At 41.2% G+C, this 21,435-nt stretch overlaps 1 protein-coding gene across 1 annotated transcript in view; it reads left to right on the top strand.

The window, feature by feature from the left end:
* Positions 1-9,341, top strand: part of GPD1L (glycerol-3-phosphate dehydrogenase 1 like) — a 71,086-nt gene extending 61,745 nt beyond the window's left edge. Inside the window, exons 6-8 of the mRNA XM_089690778.1 lie at positions 599-832; positions 4,028-4,134; positions 8,297-9,341. Coding sequence (XP_089546904.1) covers positions 599-832; positions 4,028-4,134; positions 8,297-8,393 — 438 coding nt within the window. The 3' untranslated portion in view covers positions 8,394-9,341. The remainder of the gene's footprint in view (positions 1-598; positions 833-4,027; positions 4,135-8,296) is intronic.
* Positions 9,342-21,435: the final 12,094 nt, after the last annotated feature.

Genomic DNA, 21,435 nt, shown 5'->3' with positions numbered 1-21,435 from the left:
TAATAGTCATATTTCCTGACGCGATCTCAAGAATTAAAAAATAGAGATTTTCTCTAAACTCTTAATAAACTATTGCATTCCTTGTCATCACTTGTTACTAGATGAGATTGTGACGCTATCCTGTGCTGCATCAGTGTGAAGTCTGACCTATTGATAGACCATAGTGATGGGTAAAAACTAGATCACAGCAGGGCTGTAAAGGGTAGTGCGACTTCCAACACTTGCATCATGCTGCAGTCAAAAGATAGTAATTCATTTTAGGTAGAATTCTCTCTACAGGTACATTCCATAGAACTTGGCTGTGAATACCTTGTTTGAAACTGCCAGGCTCCTATTACTGGGCTGCATTACATTATTACCTAGTTTACAGTGAACCTGAATAAGTTGACTTTCAATTACCTGGAAACAGTGTGCACTATAATGCCCACCGTTTCCATCTGAGGCTTATTAAACAGGTTTGTTTGCTTGTGTGTGTGGTGTGTGGTTTTTTTTTTTTTTTTTGTTTTTTTTTTGTTTTTTTTTTATTCTTATTTATAGTTGACAAATGCACTGTATATTGATAAAATATGTTATATGACATGTTTGTGTTTTCCTGCAGAATATTGTGGCAGTTGGTGCTGGATTTTGTGATGGCCTGCTATGTGGAGACAACACCAAAGCTGCAGTGATTCGTTTGGGGCTTATGGAAATGATCGCATTTGCCAAAATCTTCTGTAAAGGTCCCGTGTCAACCGCCACATTCCTTGAGAGCTGCGGAGTGGCTGATCTGATCACTACTTGTTATGGAGGACGTAACAGAAAAGTTGCTGAAGCATTTGTGAAATCTGGCAAGGTATTTCTATGAACTAAGCTTTATCTTGACTGTGAATTTACAGATGTGGACAACTTATGCTTATAGTGCTGTGTGACCTCAGTTTGAAATCCTGCACTCTGACTCTCCCCATTCTGTACCTCATGATCTGTCAGTGAAGCCACCAGTCAGTCATTGGCCAGTTATAAGGCATGCATAGGGGCTGCACGAAATGCTGACCTAGCTAATGCTGATATCTGGATAATGGACTGCTGCAGGTGTCTATGTTCCCAGGGAGCTCCAGTAACTTAGATGGAGCAATTTTTTTATTTAGTTTCTTTCCTGCAACCAGAGGATGCAGGAAAGAAAATCGCTTGATTCCCCATCAAGACAGTCCGTGTCGATGAGGGAATCCTTCCAGCTGAGCCATTGTATTATCCCAGCAACGGGGCGGGGGGAGCTGTCCCTACCGGGAACACATTGATTACTGCTAGCGGCTATAATAGCTGCTAACAATAATAGCTGCTAGCAATAATCGCATGTAAAATCCAAAAGGCTGGTTGTACCTAAGTTGATCGATCAGTTTGGGTACATTCAGCCTGCCCAGACATGGTTCAAATCTTGGCCAGTCCCTGCTGAACTGGCTGACATTCGAACCATCTATGGCTGGCTTAAGCATATAGGGCTTACTTTAAAGCAGGCATTTCAAACTCTGATGAGACCGTTGGATTAAGAGGACTGATACTTCAAGAAGGTTGAATTTTGTCTGAGGGCCACATGTATGTTCGTAAAAAAGCAAATTTACAATATTTAAGCCCAGTAAAAAAGCCCAAGAGATTTCCTGAAGTATTTAGCTGCAGAATTATGTAAGGAACTTTAACTGGGATACAGCTGGGGGGATGTCTTTTACCATTCAGCCATAACTTTGTGACCACCTAATATTGGGTAGGTCCCCCTTTCCCCTTTTTGTTGCCAAAACAGCCCTGACCCATTGAAGCATGAACTCCACTAGACCTCCGAAAGTATGCTGTGGTATATGGCACCAAGCTGTCAGTAGCAGATCCTTTTAAGTCCTGTAAGCTGTGAGGTGGGGCCTCCATGGATCTTTTTTCCTTTTTTTATTGATTTATTTTCTTTCCAGCTTATCCTACAGATACTCAATTGGATTGAGATCTGGGGAATTAGGAGGCCAAGTCAATTTCTCAAAGTTGTGTTCCTCAAACCATTCTTTCAGTGTGTCAAGAGCACATTATCCTGTTGAAAGTGGCTACAGCCTTCAGGGAATACCATTTCCATGAAGGTGTGTAATTGGACACCAAAAATATTTAGGTAGGTGGTACATGCCAAAATCCACATGAATGGCAGGACCCAAGGTTTCCCAATAGAACATTGCCCAAAGCATCACACTGCTTCCACTGGCTTGACTTCTTCCCATAGTGCATCCTGGTAGCATCTCTTCCCTAGGTAAGCAATGAGCCCACACACCCAGCCATCCACATGATCTAAAAGAAAGCATTATTTATTAGACCAGGCCACCTTCTTCCATTGCCCTGTGGTCCTGTTCTGATGCTCGCATGTGCATTATAGGTGCTTTTGGCTGTGTACACAGGTTAGCACCCTGACCAGTGTGCGGCTACACAAGCTCATGCACAGCAAAGTGTGATGCACTTTTTTTTTTTTTCCCCTCTGTGTATTCCACACATTAACTTCGTGGACAACATTCTTACTTGCTGTCTAATCTATCTCACTGACATTCAGATGATATTGTAATGAGATAATGTTATTCACTTACACTGTCAGTAGTCCTAAAGTTATGGTTGATTAGTGTATATAAATTTGCTCTGTATAATATATATAAATATTTTTTTTTTTAAGTTTTTTTTTAAACCACTGAGGTCTATAGATAAGAAGTGGGTGTCCCCGATAACAGTTTTAGTATATGAAAGCAAAAACGTTTGCGCTAGATGCGTGATACTAAATAAAAAACAATAATAAATTAAATTTAAATAGCAATAAACAATGCTGCCACTTCTAATATCAATATGACCAACAAAAGAACCCTCAAAGTGATTCAATAGCACAAAAAAAATATATAAATAAGTGATCATTAAACATAAATTAAATATATAAAGTCCGTAAAATATCTCTTCCACCATATAAATCTTGTAATTCCCAAAAATAAATCACAATGAGAATGGGAGGCATGGCTGTTCGGTGAGTGCATACCCGAAAGGGGGAACGCCATCCTTTTGTGCGTGGTGATTTCTTTTTGGGAATTACAAGATTTATTTGGCGTAAAAGACATATTTTATGGACTTTTATATATTTTTTTTCACTTGTGTTGAGTGATCACTTTATTTATTTATTCCCATATTTATATATTCTTTTTTTGCGCTACTGAATCACTTTGAGGGTTCTTTTGTTAACCATTTTTAGTATGCATGCTTTTATCTGGTTCTAAAGACAAAAAAAAGTTTTTTTTAGTTTTGAATGGACTGGGGTTAGCACTCTTATCAGGGTTTTATTGCTGTCCACTAGGAAGGTTTACTTTTGTCCTTTATGACCACTGTCGCTGAGACTGAAGGTGAGGGCAGTTCCAAAATTGAGTTCTCACCAAAACTCAGGAATAAAGGGGAAATCCTCCAATGAAGACAATGGCAGGGGTTTTAATCATTTCCTTCTCTATCCGAATTAGGGTGGGGGGAACTTTGGCTTTGAATACATTTAAAATCAGACCCACATTATTATGAAAATACACTTTGTACACAATATTGTAATATATTGTTCCCATATTTCACCAGAAGCCGAATGTTGTGCGTCTGCTGATTTTAGTAAAGCCTTTAAAATGTTGACATGGGTTGTCCGATCCCCCTGCAGCTTTTAAAGGTGCACAGCAAGCTGTGAGTTTACTAACAGCTTGCATATCCCTGCGTGTGTTATTGTTACTGGGGAGATTCAGTTTGACTGTATGCTGCCATTGCATTATCTTCCTGTGAAGACACATTTCTGTTTGGCTGTGGGGATTCCAAGCTTTCCAGCTGGAAAATCTGGGAGGGAAAGAGACTGCTTTTAGTTACATTACCACAACTTGTGTGGCAATAATTACCTTCAATTTTTGTTCTATTCCTAAAACTGTAATCTTTTATACTTTGAATTAAAAAAACGTTTTTAATTTTTAAAAACTTTAGTTTCTCAAATGATCACCTCCAATGTAGTAACAATGTTTGTTTGTTGCAGAGTATTGAACAGCTTGAGCAGGAGATGCTTAATGGACAGAAACTTCAGGGTCCTCAGACCTCAGCAGAAGTCTACCGCATCCTGCAGCAGAAAGGCATGGTAGAGAAGTGAGTGTTTTCACTTTTTATTTGTAGAATGTTCAGCAAATAGAGATGGCACGCCATATAAAGGACTGGGTGATGTTTCTTTTGTGCTTACTGATCAAAGGATGTATTTTTTTTAAAACTGTGGTCTGAATAGCACATACAAATGGTACATAGCTGGCGAGCAGGCATTGTTGCAGATAAAATGTTGCTTTCATTCTCCTAAAAGCGTGTCCTAAGCAATAATAACTTTGTCTTGCCAAAGGGCTTGTTTGCATGGCAGGTCAGACCTGCCTCCTTCCCAAAAAACCTCTTAATGGAACTGAAGAAAGACAGGTGCAGTGTATGATAGAATAGCTCAGAATTGTCATATTTGCAAAAATGTAACCTCTGTGCCCACTAATATAAAAATGTAACAAAAGCCTGGCGTGCTATACCCTTCTCTGTTGTCTTTTTTTTTTTTTGTGTAAAGCTTGGTGGAAAAGCAATATGTTTTTACAAAGAAACCTTGGCAGGGCTGCTGAGAGCCTTACGCAGTTAGCCTGAAGCTGGCTCCTCAGGTATATTCTGTCTAATTGGACCAAGCTGGGATCAAATCTAGCAGAATGGTCTGGGACATTGCTATAGAAGCAATACTGGTGAAAAGTTAAATAGCTCTCCTATCTACAGGTATTTGAAAGCCATAAAATCTTGTATGCCAAACAAACCTATTCGTAGTCTAATTTCTGGAATTCATCAAAGCGCATTTACAGCTACAACAGGCAATGGGCAGATTATTATTATTATACAGTGTTTATATAGCGCCAAAGGGTTTGCTCAGCGCTGTACATTAGAGTGGGGGGACAGTACATGAGACAATACAGTAACAATACAAATAGACCTGATCAAGCAGGATAATCTTGGAATGTATTGAATAATGAGGCTTTATTATCAAAAGTCTTCTAACCAGGGCTGAGACACCTCCCAGATCCAGCTCCACCTCATTCTTCATTAAATCATTGCATGATATCGCATATTCCCAATATGTGTTGCTGTTTTTCTGTTTAATCTTGCACAGTGCCTAGCTGCATATCTTTAGATGCCTGTACAGAGGAACTTTTCTCAGCATTAAAAGTTATGGGTGATTTTTGTTTTTTTGTTTTTTTTTTAAGCTACCTGTGAATTGTACACTTACAATAAAATCACTTCATACCAATGTAAAGGTTTAAAAGAAACTTATACCCTGCAGGTCAGTGGAAACTTCCTTTCAGCTCAGTACAAAGTCGCCATATATCGGTAGTCTGCCAAACTACAGTCACAGTATATATGTAGGTAGCCTAAGCAGTATAAATACACATTGTAGAAATGAAGCGCACACGCTAAAAGCACTTCTCATACAAAAGAAGCTCATCAGTTTTAAATGGTCCGTACCTGTACTTAATCCCAGATAAAATCCATAGAAATTTAATGTCAAAGCACAAAACATTTTGTTGCATTCTACTTGCAGAACTAGGAGAGGACCATAAGGAGTAGAAAGGCATGAGAGCTGATAAAGGCACATCAGTGCTCGAGAGAACGCAATATATGTAACTCTGAGACCTTTTGCAGTAGTAATAGCATATGGTTATCCAGTTGCTTTTGCAGTATCGATAGCTCATTACATAGCACATTTTAATCAGCCTAGTACATGAGGCGTGCTTGTATGGTATGGACCTGCTGCATTTTGGTTTGATTTTATATGCCTAGTATGGTTATAGACACTATTTGGACAACCCTGATCACAATTATGGATGACCAGGGATGTGCTCCCCTTTTCTATACAAGTCTTGTGTGTCAAGTCTTGTGCTGCGGTGCATGACTGTACTTTTAGAGGACGCAGGAAAGTATTCAGGAACGTAGGTTGCCATATTCATGAGATTGGACACTGGCAAAATAAAGCTGTTAGGACAGTCCTGCATAACCCCTTCCACTTCTAGGAAGCCTCAGTTTTACTCAGACATGTTTATGGTCCCAAAGCCCAAGGGCTCATCTTGGATCTAAAAGATTTCAACTACTTTCTTTGGGTTAAAAATTTTGTATGGAGTCTTCCAGGTCAGCCATTCCCTCACTACAGCTGGGGAACTTCTTGGCATTTGTTGGCCAAGAATGCCTATTTGCATGTTCCTGTTCCCATCCTCCTGGAACATCAACGCTTGCTGTGTTTCATGATGGGTTTGCGACCTTACCGGTTCATTGCCCTATCTTTTTGGTCTGATCATTGCACCATGGGTCTTTGCCGTGGTGCTAGCTCCTGTACTTGCCTTGCTTTTATTCACAGGGATTTCCCATAGTGGATTACTTGGACAACCTTCTGCTGAGTGAACAGTCAGCACAGACTTTTATCAGTCCATGTCCAACAGACCGTTCAAACACTGCAGAGGCTTGGGTGGATCCTGAACTTCTAGAAGTCTGCACTGGAACCGATTTTATCGTGTGGCATATCTGTGGCTCCTCCTGGATACCTTCATGTTCAGGGTTTTCTGCATAAGGAATGGATTCTGCATTTTTCTCCAGCTGGGACTGGTTCAACATTTAGCCTTGAGTACCATCAATAGTGGTTAATATTGTATACCATGTGAGAAGATTCCTGTCTAGAAGAATATTGTCATTTAATATATCTCTATATCTGCGAAGGATAGAGGAAATGGGAGCGTTGGCTTTTCTTTGCTTTTGTTCATTCTTTTAGATTTCATATAGGCAAATCTGTTGGTCAGCATATTTTGAGTATTCACAAGGTTTAATTATAGAGTGTTTGTTGGCATCTCAGCAAGGTTTTTATTTATTCACGTGGTGGGTATTGATCTATTACTGGTGACTGCTCCATCTTTATGAAGGGCATATTACATAGTTTGGAGAACCCTAAGGATATTGAACACATTTTTTGTTTGTCGTCTCTTCAGAAACTGCCCTTTCACACTATCAGGGATATACCCCTATTGACTCTGACTCTCAAGGTTGCCTTTCTTCTTGCCATTACCAAAACACACAGTTGGCGACCTTGCCCTGTAAGGGACCCTTCCTTGTATGGCATAGTTAAAAGGTTGTTTTTTGAGGCCCAAACCCTCCTTTCGTCCCAAGGTGGTTCCTCCATTCCACCTCAACCAAGACATTGTCCTGCCTTCTTTGTCCAGCTCCTGGCCATCCTAAGGAGGTCTCCTTCCACTGTTTGAATGTTGTGCTTGCTTTTTAAGTCTGCCTCTCTTCTACTTTTTTTTCCTAAAAAAACAAAAAACAACCCTTTCTTTGTCATTCCTGACAAAACAGGGGACAACCTGCTTCTCACCCCTCAATTTCTCAGGGCATTCAACAAATTATTGTTCAAGCCTTTTGGCTTGAGGGGAAAGTCCCTCCTTTCCCCAATAAAGCACACTCCCAATTGATCATTTAGGGCTTCATGGGCTTTCCACTATCAGACATCTGTTTCTAAGATATGCTGTCTTGTCCTCTTTGTATATCTTTACGCTTGACCAGGTAGATGTTCAGGTCTCATCTGATGTCAACTTCAGTTTCAAGTTTTCTCAGACTACTCTGTGAGCTCTCTTGGGCCCCTTCTGTTATCGTGTTGCTTTTTTGCCTGTTGGTGTTTTGTTTTCTGTGTTGCTCACCCCTTCTTTATATTGCTTGGGGAAGTCTCCATGTTAGTGTATACCCTCTTGTGTTCTTTTATTGTATAATAAAGAAAATCGTGTTTTTTGTTTTGGTTTTTTTTTGTTTTGGTTTTTTGTTTTTTTTTTTTACCTGTAAAAATATTTTCTTGTAGTCAGAGGACACAGGTCACGACCCTATGTTTCTTATGATCAACTCCACAATATTGCTTTTCAAATTGCTTGCTCTTACTACTGTTTACAAGGTTGAGTCTTGGTGGGAGTGGATGGGACTTATGCAGGGCTGTCCTAACAATTCTGTTTTGCCAACGTCCAGTCTACGGAAGGTGACAGTATAACCCTACTTTCCTGAATACTTTACTTTCCTTTTTGTCCTGAAATGTACTTCAAGGAAAGGATTTTACAGGTAAGACAAAAATCTTATTTTTTAGGTCAATCACAAATCGGAGCATGGTGCTACAGTACTATTAATAAAAAGGTGGGAGACTTCAGTGAAGTTTTAATGAGGGGAAAAAAAGATTGTTCCAGTATTTTTCTTGAACATTTTGTTTTTTATCCTACAGATTTCCACTTTTCACTGCTGTTTATCAAATTTGCTATGAGAAAAAACCTGTGGAAGAAGTCATATCTTGTTTACAGAGTCACCCAGAGCATATGTAACATGGGAACAAATATCTTCAACATGACATGTCATCTTTATTGTTTTTTGTTTTTTTTCCCCTTGTTTTATGCTGCAGAATTCTGGAGAAAATGCTCCACTAACGCACAACAGCATGAATGTTTAATGTTGATATCATTATGATTGCTTTGGGTCTGGTTGCAGACTGGTACTATCACAGACACAAAAATCTTTAAATGCCACTTTTTTTTTATATTGACCAATCATGGCATCTGTAAGAGAGAATGTTTTGTAGGTGAATGTTCAAGCATGACTTAAATCACTGATTGTGAGTCCAGCAAATGCTGTAAGTATTGTTCCTATGGGCAGCTGACACCTTTTTATTAAGGGAAGTGACCTGTGCTGAAAACCTAGTTCAGTGCAGAATTTTATTCTCCTAGAGATCGTGGCTTGAAGTATACAATTTTGTCTGAAAGAAAATTCATATTTATAATCCATTTTTAGTCTGTATTTCCAGTTTCTCCAACAAAATGCCATTCGCTACATGCTGCATTCATTTTAAGGTTGGCTCTCCTATGTTCCAAGGTACCAACTAGGCACTGTTACACAGTGCAACTATAATATTTGGTTATTATATCAGCTTGGTGTTATCAACTTTTATTACTACAATGCAAAATGATTTCATATTTTTGATGGCCTTTTTTTTTTTTTTTTTTTTTTACCACACTTGTACAATTACGCAAATCCTTTATACTACAAGGGCAAATGATGTGGGAAGTCCTATTTTGTGTGCATCTTTTAACCATTTATCCTCTATTGTATGTAATGATTTTAGCATTGATGCATATTTTACAAAGTGATTACTATTCTGTGCTTTACAAATGGAGAATCCTAGTACTGTGCCATTCCAGAACGTATTAATCCACACATGTTCAATACAATTTAAAAAAAGAAATGTACCATCACATTATTAAACCATTCAGTACCAATTTGAGGAGTGTGAAAATTCATTTTTTGTTTGATTTTTTTTTTTTTTTTTTTTTTGCATCTTGCATGTTTCTTATGCTGACCATACACTAGTCGAAAAATAATTCGAACTCTGTCGTGAGAGCATACGATATCGTCAACATGTAATGACCAAATTTTGAATGCTAAAATTGTTTAATGAACATAAATTGATTCCTTTTTTTGTTTTTGTCACATATGTGTAGTATGAACAGTTTGATTTTTTTTTTTTTTTTTTTTTAAGTGGGCGAGAAACACATAAGGTGTTACTAAACCCAGAACTCTGCATTTACTATAGCTGGTCTCCCACAATACACAGAACATGGAAGTACAATTATTTTAGTACATATAAACTGCTAAATACCTTTTTTCTCATCAGAAGTTAGAAGTCACAAGACTGCTCTATCGGTGTCCAGGCGAGCACTGATTAAAGCTTGTAGGAGGAGTTTTCATTTTGTTTTAGGAGGATGCAGAACCCCTGATCACTGTGTGGACAGTGCTGTGCTGATCACATGCACTCTCCCAAGAATCGCAAAAAAAAAAAAAACCTCTAGCAATACACACCAAACTGAGCATGTGCAGAGTGTCTCCACATGTGTCTTATCAGGAGATAGGGGGACACTGGAAGAAGGAGAGGATCATAGAAGTCAGGATTAAACAGCATTTTTCCACAATGCAGAGGATTATCCCCTTACATTACACACTGAGTATATAAGCATGCTTTACTACATATACAGACTGATTTTACTGTTGTGGGTTTTGTAACACTTTTTAAATTGACAGGATTTATCTGTGTACCACATGAGCACATAACCAGTCTGTGGGAGCCAGAATTATTGTAGGGGATCAAATACTTATTTTACTCACTGAACTTCAACTCAATTTGTAACATTTGTATCGTGTTTTTTTTCTGGATTTTTGGTTGATATTCTGTCTCTATCATTTACAACACACCTGTGATAAAAATTACAGCCCATTTCTTTGTAAGTGGGCAAAATTCAAATTCAGACATTGGGTTTTTAAGAATCACTGGCATTTTCTTGTTTAGAAAAAAATATATATTTTCCTATTCAGTAAATACAGTGCCTTTAAAAAGTATTCATACTCCTTTGAAATGTTCCATATTTTGTCATGTTACAACCAAAAATATAAATGTATTTTATTGAGATTTTATGTGCTAGACCAACACAATGGCACATAAATGTGAAGTGGAAGGAAAATGATAAATGGTTTTCAAATTTTTTTTTACAAATATTTGGAAAGCAAGGTGTGCATTTGTATTCAGTCCTCTTTACTTGGATACTGTAACTAAAATCTAGTGGAACCAATTGCCTTCAGAAGTCACCTAATTGGTAGTCCACCTGTGTGTAATTTTAATCTCAGTATAAATACAGCTGTTCTGTGAAGCCCTCAGGTTTGTTAAAGAACATTAGTGAACAAACAGTATCATGAAGGCCAAGGAACACACCAGACAGGCCAGGGATAAAGTTGTGGAGAGGTTTAAAGCAGGGTTAGGTTATTTAAAAAAAAAAAAAGTCCCAAGCTTTGAACATCTCACACAGCACTGTTCAAACCATCATCCAAAAATGGAAAGAGTATGGCACAACGGCAAACCTACCAAGACATGGCCATCCACCTAAACTGGCAGGCCGGCAAGGAGAGCATTAATCAGAAAAGCAGCCAAGAGGCCCATGGTAACTCTGGAGGAGCTGCAGAGATCCACAGCTCAGGTTGGAGAATCTGTCCACAGGACAACTATTAGTCGTGCACTCCACAAATCTGGCCTTTGTGGAAGAGTGGCAAGAAGAAAGCCATTTTTGAAAGCCGTTAAAAGTCCAGTTTTGCAGTTTGTGAGAAGCCATGTGGCGGACACAGAAAACGTGGAAGAAGGTAGTCTGGTCAGATGAGACCAACATTGAACTTTTTGACCTAAAAGCAAAACCCCATGTGTGGTGGAAAAGTAACACTGCGCATCACTCTGAACACACCATCCCCATCACGAAACGTGGTGGCAGCATCATGTTGTGGGAATGCTTTTCTTCAGCAGGGACGGGAGCTGGTCAAAGTTGATGGGAAGATGGTTGGAGCCAAATACAGAGCCATCATTGAAGAAAAACTGTTAGTCTCCAAAAGACTTGAGACTGGGGTAGAAGTTCACCTTGCAGCAGGACAATGAACCAAAACATACAGCCAGAGCTACAATGGAATGGTTTAGATCAAAGCATATTCATGGGTTTAGAGTGGCCCAAAGTCCAGACCTAAACTCAATTGATAATCTGTGGCAAGACTTGAAATATTGCTTGTTCACAGACGCTCTCCATCCAATCTGACGAAGAATGAGCAAAAATTGTCACTTTCTAGATGTGCAAAGCTGGTAGAGTCATCCCCAAAAAGACTTGCAGCTGTAATTGCAGCGAAAGGTGGTACTTCAAAGCATTGACTCAGGGGGGCTGAAAACAAATGTACACCACACTTTTCAGATATTTGTAAAAGTTTGAAAACCATTTTATCATTTTTCTTCCACTTCACAATTGTGTACCACTTTGTGTTGGTCTATCGCATAAAATCCCAATAAAATACATTTACTGTTTTCGTTGTAACATGACAAAATGTGGAAAATTTCATGGGGTATGAATACTTTTTTCAAGGCACTGTATCCACTGAATAGGCAAGAAGGAACGTTTTGATTTAACTCCTTGACACTACCAACAGAAATGTAATGTGTGCAGAAAAAAAATGGCCAATCCCATATACCTTTTCACATATCTCTGATTTTAAGTTGTCCTGAAACCTTTGCATATTTTCCTATATTGTTGGCATTTTTTAAAGGACCTGTTAACTTAAATTACAAGTTGACCTCAGAAAATACCTAAAATTTGACAGTTAGTGTACAATTACAAATGACAAAAATGTAATATACTGCACACAAATGTTCTATATCTTTACTAGACTCCAATCCCATAGGCGCATATACCTGCAGGTATGTACATGTGGTCAAGTCTATGATTTTATGACCTGGCCAAACCGCGGTTTTTCGATCCCTTGGTCCTACCTCCCTATGTTGGCCCCTGGGAACTCCCCCTGAGTTAGAATATGAGTAGTTTCACAAAACATTCTATGCCAATGCTACCACTTAAATAAAAGCTATTCCTGCGCCAATACAAATCAAGTGAATCACCCTTCTAAATTGCTGCTGTGCAAAAAATGTGAATACACAAACAATGAAATATATAAATAAACAGTGCAAAATAGACCTTAAATCAAGTATTAATAAATCACAAAATATAAATGTCCCTTATCAATTAGTGCATATCTGTATCAAAAAATTTTTTTTTTCAAGAAAAAGAACACCATAAAGTCCCTTGTGGTGAGAAATACGAACTCCAAATAATTTTTCTAGCCTTCCACCTTTCACCGGTGCACACCAAAATCAAATGCACTCACCAGATTTTGGTGAATGAAAAGCCTTTAAGGATTTTATGGGGAATCCTATACCCTCTTTTCATCAGCTCAATGATAGCCTCTCCAAGATAAGATCCTCTTTCAGGTCCTCACCGTGGCTCCCTAGTTTGCTCCTCCATATCATCAAAGAGAAAAACTTGCATAGTGTAATATTGCCAGATCAATCTTATACCATAATGAACAGAATCCAGGCCACTCACATTTATTAAGCCCATGACAGCCTGTAGCAAGATGGAGCAGAGGAACAGCATAGAACCAGCCTAAATCCTGCAAAATGGCCGCTGGAACGCACCGCTTGGCGTGCGTTCCACTCACCGGAAGTGACGTCGGATGTAAGGCGAATGCACCGGAAATGCGTCAACGCGTTTCGCCCCTCCCATCGGGAGGGGTGGGCCATTTGTGAGCTATTTAGGATGTGTAAGACAGAAAATGGACGCCTTGAGAACACCCGATGGGAGGGGCGAAACGTGTTGACGCATTTCCGGTTCATTCGCCTTACGTCTGACGTCACTTCCGGTGAGTGGAACGCACGCCGAGCGGTGCGTTCCAGCGGCCATTTTGCGGGATTTAGGCTGGTTCTCTGCTGTTCCTCTGCTCAATCTGGCTACATTGGTGTGGGAACCCTGGAATATGTTGGCTGGTTTTGATCATCAGGCTGTCATGGGCTTAATAAATATGCCTTTTACAAGCTATTGAAATGTGAGTGGCCTGGATTCTGTTTGTTATGGTATAAGATTGATCTGGCAATATTACACTATGTAAGTTTTTCTCTTTGATGATACGGTGGAGCAAACTAGGGAGCCACGGTGAGGACCTGAAAGAGGATCTGATCTTGGAGGGGCTATCATTGAGCTGATGAAAAGAGGGTATAGGATTCCCCATAAAATCCTTAAAGGCTTTTCATTCACCAAAATCTGGTGAGTGCATTTGTTTTGTTGTGCACGGGTGAAAGGTGGAAGGCTAGAAAAATTATTTAGAGTTCGTATTTCTCACCACAAGGGACTTTATGGTGTTCTTTTTCTTGAAAAAAAAATGTTTTGATACAGATATGCACTAATTGATATGGGACATTTTATATTTTGTGATTTATTAATACTTGATTTTAGGTCAATTCTACCACTTGTTCTCTTATGTAAAACACCATTTGTGTTACTACATTTTGTAATCCGTAACTTCACAAACTGCTTTGTATTCTATCATGCATGATGTGAAACTGTCATTTTGCTCCCTTAGGTCCCTTGCTGGTGTGCTTTTGCCACACTTTTCCAAGGTGACAAAAGTGCATGACTTTTGTTTTTTCCACAGACTGTTTCCCTTTTAATTTCACCTGTTCGTCCTGCCAGTAATTCACTTCCCATCCTAAGATACAAATTTTGTCTTTGGAGAAGCAGTATTGTCATCTTATACTGCTGTTGATTTTGGGTTACAGAACACTGTTCCCTCTCCTCATTTCTGTAACATAGGGGCAATGTGTTCTTTAGTCGGCAAAATGGGCAGAACTGAATACCGGTACTTGCTTTTTATTGCTGTAGAAGCAAAGAGTAAAATAAAAGCCTGCTACGTTCCCGATAGCATCATCCGCATATTTTTGCACTTTTCAAACAGATATAACTACCGGTAAATCTTTTTTAATGGTATATTCAGCAGATCAAAAGGGAGCAAATTAGAGACTTGCATTAAAGTGTTACTAAACCTAGGACCCTGCATTCACCATGTCTAGTCTCCCACAGTACACAGAACATGGAAGTGCAATTATTTTAGTAATTATAAACTGTTAAATACCTTTTCTCATCAGCAGTTAGAACAGACTTGTGACTTCAGCTGAGCACTAGTTAAAGCTGGTAGGAGGAGTTTTCTTTCTTTTTCTAGAAGGATGCAAAACACCTGACCTCTGTCTGGACAGTGATTGGCCATGTGCTGATGACATGCACTCTCCCAAGAAGAAAAAAACCTCTGTAGCAATACACACTAAACTGAGCATGTGCAGAAGGGCTACGGGTTCAGTGTGTCTTATCAGGAGATAAGATGTGGACATTTCAACAAGAGGAGGGGCAGAAAAGAAAGGATCAAACTTTTTTTTTTTTGCACAATGCAGAGGATTAACCCCTTAGGTTCCACAGTGAGTATAACAAGCCTTATTTACTGCATATACAGACTGATTTTACTGTTGTGGGTTTAGTAACACTTTTAAGGTTTACTGTTGCTTTGAGGAAATACCACTGCAATAAATGATTTTCAGGACATCACTGGCAAGATGAAAGCTTGATTCGTTGTGTTGGAGGATTTCTGTTTGTTTAAATTGTTCTTATTTCAGAGAAAAGACTCATTCTCCGTTTTATGCTTGCCTGGTCTGTGAGCAACATTTTCCATGGAGCTGGTATGTTTTGTAATTGTCCACTAAACACATGCAGTGTTTTATTCTATAAAATGTTTGAACTGTTTCTGTATCAGCCAAATATTTCATGTCTATTGCTAGACTTTAACATAGAGCTGTAGATTTATCAACTTTATTGCTCAGTGAGGCAGTGCAATACAGGAGTGGAGAGACAGATTACCAGTCAGATTTACTATAAGGCTGCAGCTTGATTCATATATTCCTCCCTACACTGCTACAAAATAGCATTAAAGCAATATAAAATATACCCCTCAACATTTTTTATTTTTTATAAACCCGCAATAAGAGAAGTATGAGGGCTGCAACCTGAAGGGCTTGCAGCAATGAGACAGCTCCAGTTTTTTTACTAACTTTTGACAAACTAAAAACTACAGTTTTTAAAGAGTTAGTTCATCTTTTCCCAAAAAATTAATAGGTGAACAAATTCTCAACCCTCTCCCCACACCCCCTTTATCCCTGTGAAAAGGTGAACTAATCCTTTAAAACTTTTTCCTGACGCCAGTATGGCAGCATACCAGTGATAGAGCTCCTCCACTCCCTCAGGACCAATGAATACCATAAAAAAGGAATAGTTAGGTCCGCCCCTCATTTCCCCCCCCCCCCCCCATACATAAACGCACCAGTGAAGAGATGCTGTGCTATGTCCCCACCTCTGCCTATAGCGCAGTATCTATCTGGGTTCAGCCTCTTCCAGCATGCAGTCCCAGTGCTGGGGTTGCTAGATTGCCAGGGAGCCCCTTCTGTGGGTGTTGATGGGGGGCCTGCAGTGTTTCCTCATTTGGAACAAAATCTTCCTTCACTATGACTGATACTGGGGAAATATGGGGGGGGGGGGGGGGCAGCTATCTTTTATTCTGTTTTCTTTGGCACTTTTCTGCCATCCAGGGTGGGCTTTACCTTTTTGTTTCCCCACTTTTTTCTGCTTTTGTCCCTTACACTTTACCTCATTTCCCTTCTTGTCCAGGTCTCTGGTGCAGCAGTGAGGTTCCTCCTGTTACCCTGGGCGATTCAGCGGCCCTATAGGGTGAGCGTGGCTGCCCAGCTCTGTTTTTCTAAGCTGAGGGCGCTTACAATGACACCAGTGTGCGCCACCTCACACTAGCCAGACAGGGTGGGTGCCATCTTTGTTCAGGGAAAAAGGTACCCACTTGCCAGTAGTTGGAGGTGGAGTTGTGGGGGAGGGGGCAGGCTTTCTCTCCCCAGGGAAACTTCAAAAGGTTTCAGTGCGACTAGGTGGGTGGGCAGTGCTTAGGTTTTCTTAGCTGAGCTCCCCCTGCTGTTTTTTCACAGGTATAGCATTTATTTTAAAAAAAACTAAAATTTTCCTTTTTTTTTTTCTTTTGTTTACCTAATTTTTGTCTCCTTACCTGTCGTTTGCTGTTCTTATAGCTATCCTTCTTTTCAGCTGGCCAGTCACCGCTTATACAAGACCCTTAACCCCCAACGTAGGGGACCACCGTGTAGGAAAGTTTTCAGGTTTAAAAAAAAAGTGGATTCTTATGCGGATTGCTCTGATATGTCTTTCAGCCCCTCACACTCTTAAGGGAGCAAGAGCCAGAGAGGACAGACATTCTTCAGAGGAGTGTAGCTACAAACGCTGCTCCCATTCTAGGAAGAGATTGAAAAAGAGATGTCATACCTCCCCTTCTCCGGAGAAGCTCCAGCACCCCAGCGAGAAGTCCTGCTGGGCCTGTGGCGCAATACCGATACCAAATAAGTTGGCGTACAAAGGTTGCTTGAAGGAGTTCACAGTCGGCAGAGCAGGAGAACGCTCAGGTGTCATCATTTTGTAAGATACTATCTCTGAGATCACTTCTGTCATCCCTGCCAGGCAGTCCCCTGGCTGTGCCAGTCAGGAAGCCCTGTTGGAAGATCAGCCAGGGCCCTCTGCGGGTAGTGTCCAACCACTCAGTGCTTCCTTTGAAGAGTGGGCAGAGGATGGTAGCTCTTCATCTGAAGCAGATCCTAAGCAGCTTGGGTTCAGCTTTTCTTTAGTTGAATTGTATATTCAGGCCAAACCATTGCATGGGATTTTCTTCAGAAACGGCAAACCTTTTTTCCGTTTATGAAAGAAATTAAAGATGTCATAACACTCGAATGGCAGAAGACAGAAAAGGTTCTCTTTCAATTATCTACAGAAGGTATATCCTTCTCAGGAAGCTGATGTAGCATCACTTGAGTCTCCGCCGACAAATGCAGCGGTAGTCCTAGCCAAAATGTCATGTTCCCTATGGAGGACTCGGCTTCATTTAAGGATGTGATGGACAGGAAGATAAGTCTTGATCTCATAAGAACATATCAAGCGGCTGGGGCAGCCTGCCGCCCAGCAGTGGCCCTTACTTCGGTGGCTAGTGCTTTGAAGGTTTGGGCCCAGAATATCAAGACAGCAGTTAAGGAAGGAGTCCCTAGAGTGGACATTATTTGGGCTGTAGAAGAATTGAAGGTGCTGGTGGACTTTAATGGAGAAGCGACAATAGACTTGATCAAGTGTTCAGCCAGGGCAATACTACACTCATTTACGGCTAAGAGGGTGCTATGGTTAAAAACCTGGGTAGCGGATGCTTCTTCAAAGCAAAATTGGTGCAAGATACCTTTCAACAGGAAGTCCTTGTTTGGCAGTAAAATGGAGACAGCCATTTCAAGAGTGACGGGGGCAAGTCTGGCCTGCTACTGCAGAAAGAAATCAGAAGAGATCAAAGTTTTTTTTCCCAGCAATATTCACTCCTCCAGATCCAGGGGACCTAGAGCCAGCCATCAGATCAGGGGCTCAGGTGAGGGATGGAAATGTACACAAGCTACCTTTCTCAAGGCCTACAAGCAGAAAGCCCTAAGTGTGCCACAAGAGCCCAGTATGCTCTTTTAACGGTGTACAGGCTCAGACCCTAACGGTAGGTGCCAGGTTGGCGTGTTTCACAGAGGTCTGAACAGCAAAGTGTGTGGACTCTTGGGTGAAGGCAACTGTATCCAAAAGTCACATTTGGAAGATTTTTGGTGCCCCTCCACCAGACCTCTTCTCCCCCACCAAGCTTTCGGACACACCCCAAAAGGCAGGTATACTGCTGCAGTACATACAGACACTTCTTCAGCTTTACAGAGCTTTAGTACCAGTTCCACTCACAGCAATGTATACAGGTTTTTATTCTACCGTTTATGGTCCGCAAGAAGGATGGGGTTGGCATCCAGTTATAGATCGAAAAAAGGCTGAACTGCTTTATCCTCTTGGAGAAGTTCAAGATGAAGTCTGTCCACACAATCATTCAAACAGTACAGCCAGGTGAATGGATGTTTCCACTGGATCTTCAGGACACTTACCTTCATATTCCAATCCTCCCTACCTTCCAAAAGTATCTGTAGTTTACACTCGGAAACACACATTTATAGTTCCGTAGCCTTCCTTTCGGCATTTGCACATCTCCAAGGACGTTCTCAAAGGTCCTCATTGCCATATTAGCCCTGCTCAGACTGCAGGGTCTCCGGGCACACCACTACCTGGACAATATCTTTCTGTTTGCCAGTGACCAGAATCAGCTGTTAGAACATCGAGAAATCCTCATTTTCACTCTGCAGAGATTCGTCTGGATCAACAATTAAAAAAATAGCCATCTCATGCCAACCCAACAATTTTGTGTACCTGGGGGTGCTTTTCGCCTCTGCCAAGACCTCTGTTTCACTTCCAGCGGACAAAATGGTGATAGTCAAGAAAAGAATTCTGAGAGCGGCAACCTCTGTTCATCTGACAGTCTCCCAGTGCCTCAGTCTGTTGGGAACTATGTCCTCAGGTTTACCGATGGTCCCCTGGTCACATTGGCATCTCTGCCAGTTCCAACTAGGATTCCTAGGGTAATGGTGCAAGCAGAGTCTAGCTCAATTGATATCAGCGTCACTCAGCATGAAGAGGAGTCTACAAGGGTGGTTGAAATAGTCACTGTGGAGGTCATGCCCCTTAGGGCTCTTAGACTGGATTGCTGTTATGGCAAATGCCAGCAAAACAGGCTGAGGGGCACAGTGCAAGGGCCTATAAGTCCATGGCAAGTGGGGATTCTCAGCCAAAGGGGTAGTCTCCAATGTGCTGGAGGTACGGGCAGCATTCCTGGCACTCCTGGCTCTGCAACATAAGATTAAGAACAGGCCAGTCTCTTTTGTGTCTAGACAACAGGGCAGCTGTTGCCTATATTCAATGCCAAGGAGGGACCTGCAGCAGTACGTTGTTGAGGGAAGTGGAACCCATATTATCTTTTGGCAGAGGAGCACCTACAAGCTCTCAGGGCAGTGTACCTTCCAGGGAAACTGAACATGCAGGCAGACAGTCTTTCACTGAGCTTTCCAGACCAAGAGTGTGCTCTACATCCTCAGGTATTCTCCCAACTAGTACACATGTGGGGCCTGCCCCAAATGGATCTTTTTGCTTCCCACAGCAATGCCAAGCTCCAGAGATTCCTGTCCAGACATCCACACCCCCAGGCAGAGGGCACGAATGCACTGATCTCCCCATGGATCTGCAGGATCACATATGCATTCCCCCTGCCATCTCTCCTAATGAGATTCTTCTTGAGGCTGTTGAGAGAGCACAATGGTCATTGCCATCCTCCCATTTTGGCCACGGAGCTTCCAACAGCCAGTTCCCCTTCCAGTGTTCCTGAGTCTCCTGGTTCAGGGCGACTTTCTCCATCCTAATATTCACAGGCTGGAACTTTGAGCCTGGCTATTGAATGGGGGAGGCTGGTGAACCTAGGCTTCTCTGCCAAAGTAATCTCTACCTTATTGAGTGCTAGAAAGCCTTCTACGAATAATGTCTATATGAAGACCTGGGACAAGTTTGTCTTTCCTTACTGGGCAGAACTTGGATCCTACCACTCCTCCGCTGTCAGCTGTGCTGGACTTCCTTCAGTCGGGCCTGGACATGGGCCTTAGCTTAAAACCTTTTAAAGGTCCAAGTTTTGGCCATCTCACCAGTGACAAAAATCAGATGGGCCGAAAGTCCAATAATCCAATTTATGAAGGAGGTCATGAAGATTTGTCCCCCCAAGAAGGAGAGTTTTTCTCCAGTGGGATCTGTCAGTATTGTTGGATTTCAGGGCAGCCCATCTGTTTGCTCCAATGGAACAGTGTTCGCTCTGGGACAGTACATACAACGGAGTGTTCCTGGTCGCAATGACATCAGGCAAGAGGGTGTCAAAACTGCAAGCCCTCGGAGCCTCGGAAAGACATTATTTTCTTTACAGACAGTAGAATTGTGTCCTGTAGGTCATTTTGTTCCAAAGGTGGTGACATCCTTTCGTTTAGTAGACATCTTGGGCCTTGCCTAACTTCCCAGAGGGTCAGTTGGGAAATTTACATAAGCTGGACATTTCTAGAGCTCTAAGGAAGTACCTATCAGCAACTGCCCCTTTCAGATCATCTGATAGACTTTTCGTGATTCCAGCCGGAAGACACGGGAAAAGAAGCTACTGCAAGGACTCTAGCAGGATGGATTGCGAGACTTATTCAGAGAGCATACAGAGCTAGGGGCTGGGAGCCTCCCACAGTAGTGACTGCTCACTCTACCAGGGTGATGGTGGCCCATTCAAGGGTGTTGATGGAAACCATATGTAGAGCAGCATCGTGGTCATCCTGGCACACCTTGTGCGGCATTACAGGATAGATCCGGGTTCCTTATCGACAGTGGAGTTTGGGAGAACAGCTATCCAGTGTTCTGTAAATTCCTAAATACATTTTTGTTTTGATAAGCAGTACCCACCCTGTCAGCTAGTTATTTATCACTGGTATGCTACTATGTTGGTGTCAGGAAAACGGAAAATTGTATCAACTACTTAGTGTAATTTTTCCTTTTCTGATGCCAATCCATGGCAGCATACATGCCCACGCTATACGTTTCGGTATGTAGCTCATTACAAAGAATGGGGGGCGGACCTAACTATTCCTTTTTTATACTATTCACTTGTCCTGAGGGAGTGGAGGAGAGGTGGAGCTCTATCATTGGTATGCTGCCATGGATTGGCATCAGGAAAGGAAAATTATGGTAAGTATTTGATACAATTTGAATTTTTTTTTTTCAACTTGAGTTTGTGATTTACTCATTTATTGTAGATATAGTCATTATTAGAAGAGGTACCCTGGGACCTGAATGCTTTTGAAAGGTTCCTCCTTGCTATGAAGGCTGAGAAAAGCAACATTGTTATTGCACTAATGTTATAGAATGCGCTATTTTTGTAGGTATATCT

The sequence above is a fragment of the Staurois parvus genome, unplaced genomic scaffold (genome assembly GCF_062004578.1).
Source record: "Staurois parvus isolate SC_StPar_1 unplaced genomic scaffold, SC_StPar_1.0 ptg000021l, whole genome shotgun sequence".
Taxonomy (NCBI): Eukaryota; Metazoa; Chordata; class Amphibia; order Anura; family Ranidae; genus Staurois; species Staurois parvus.
This window is presented reverse-complemented; position numbering and strand designations above follow the sequence as displayed.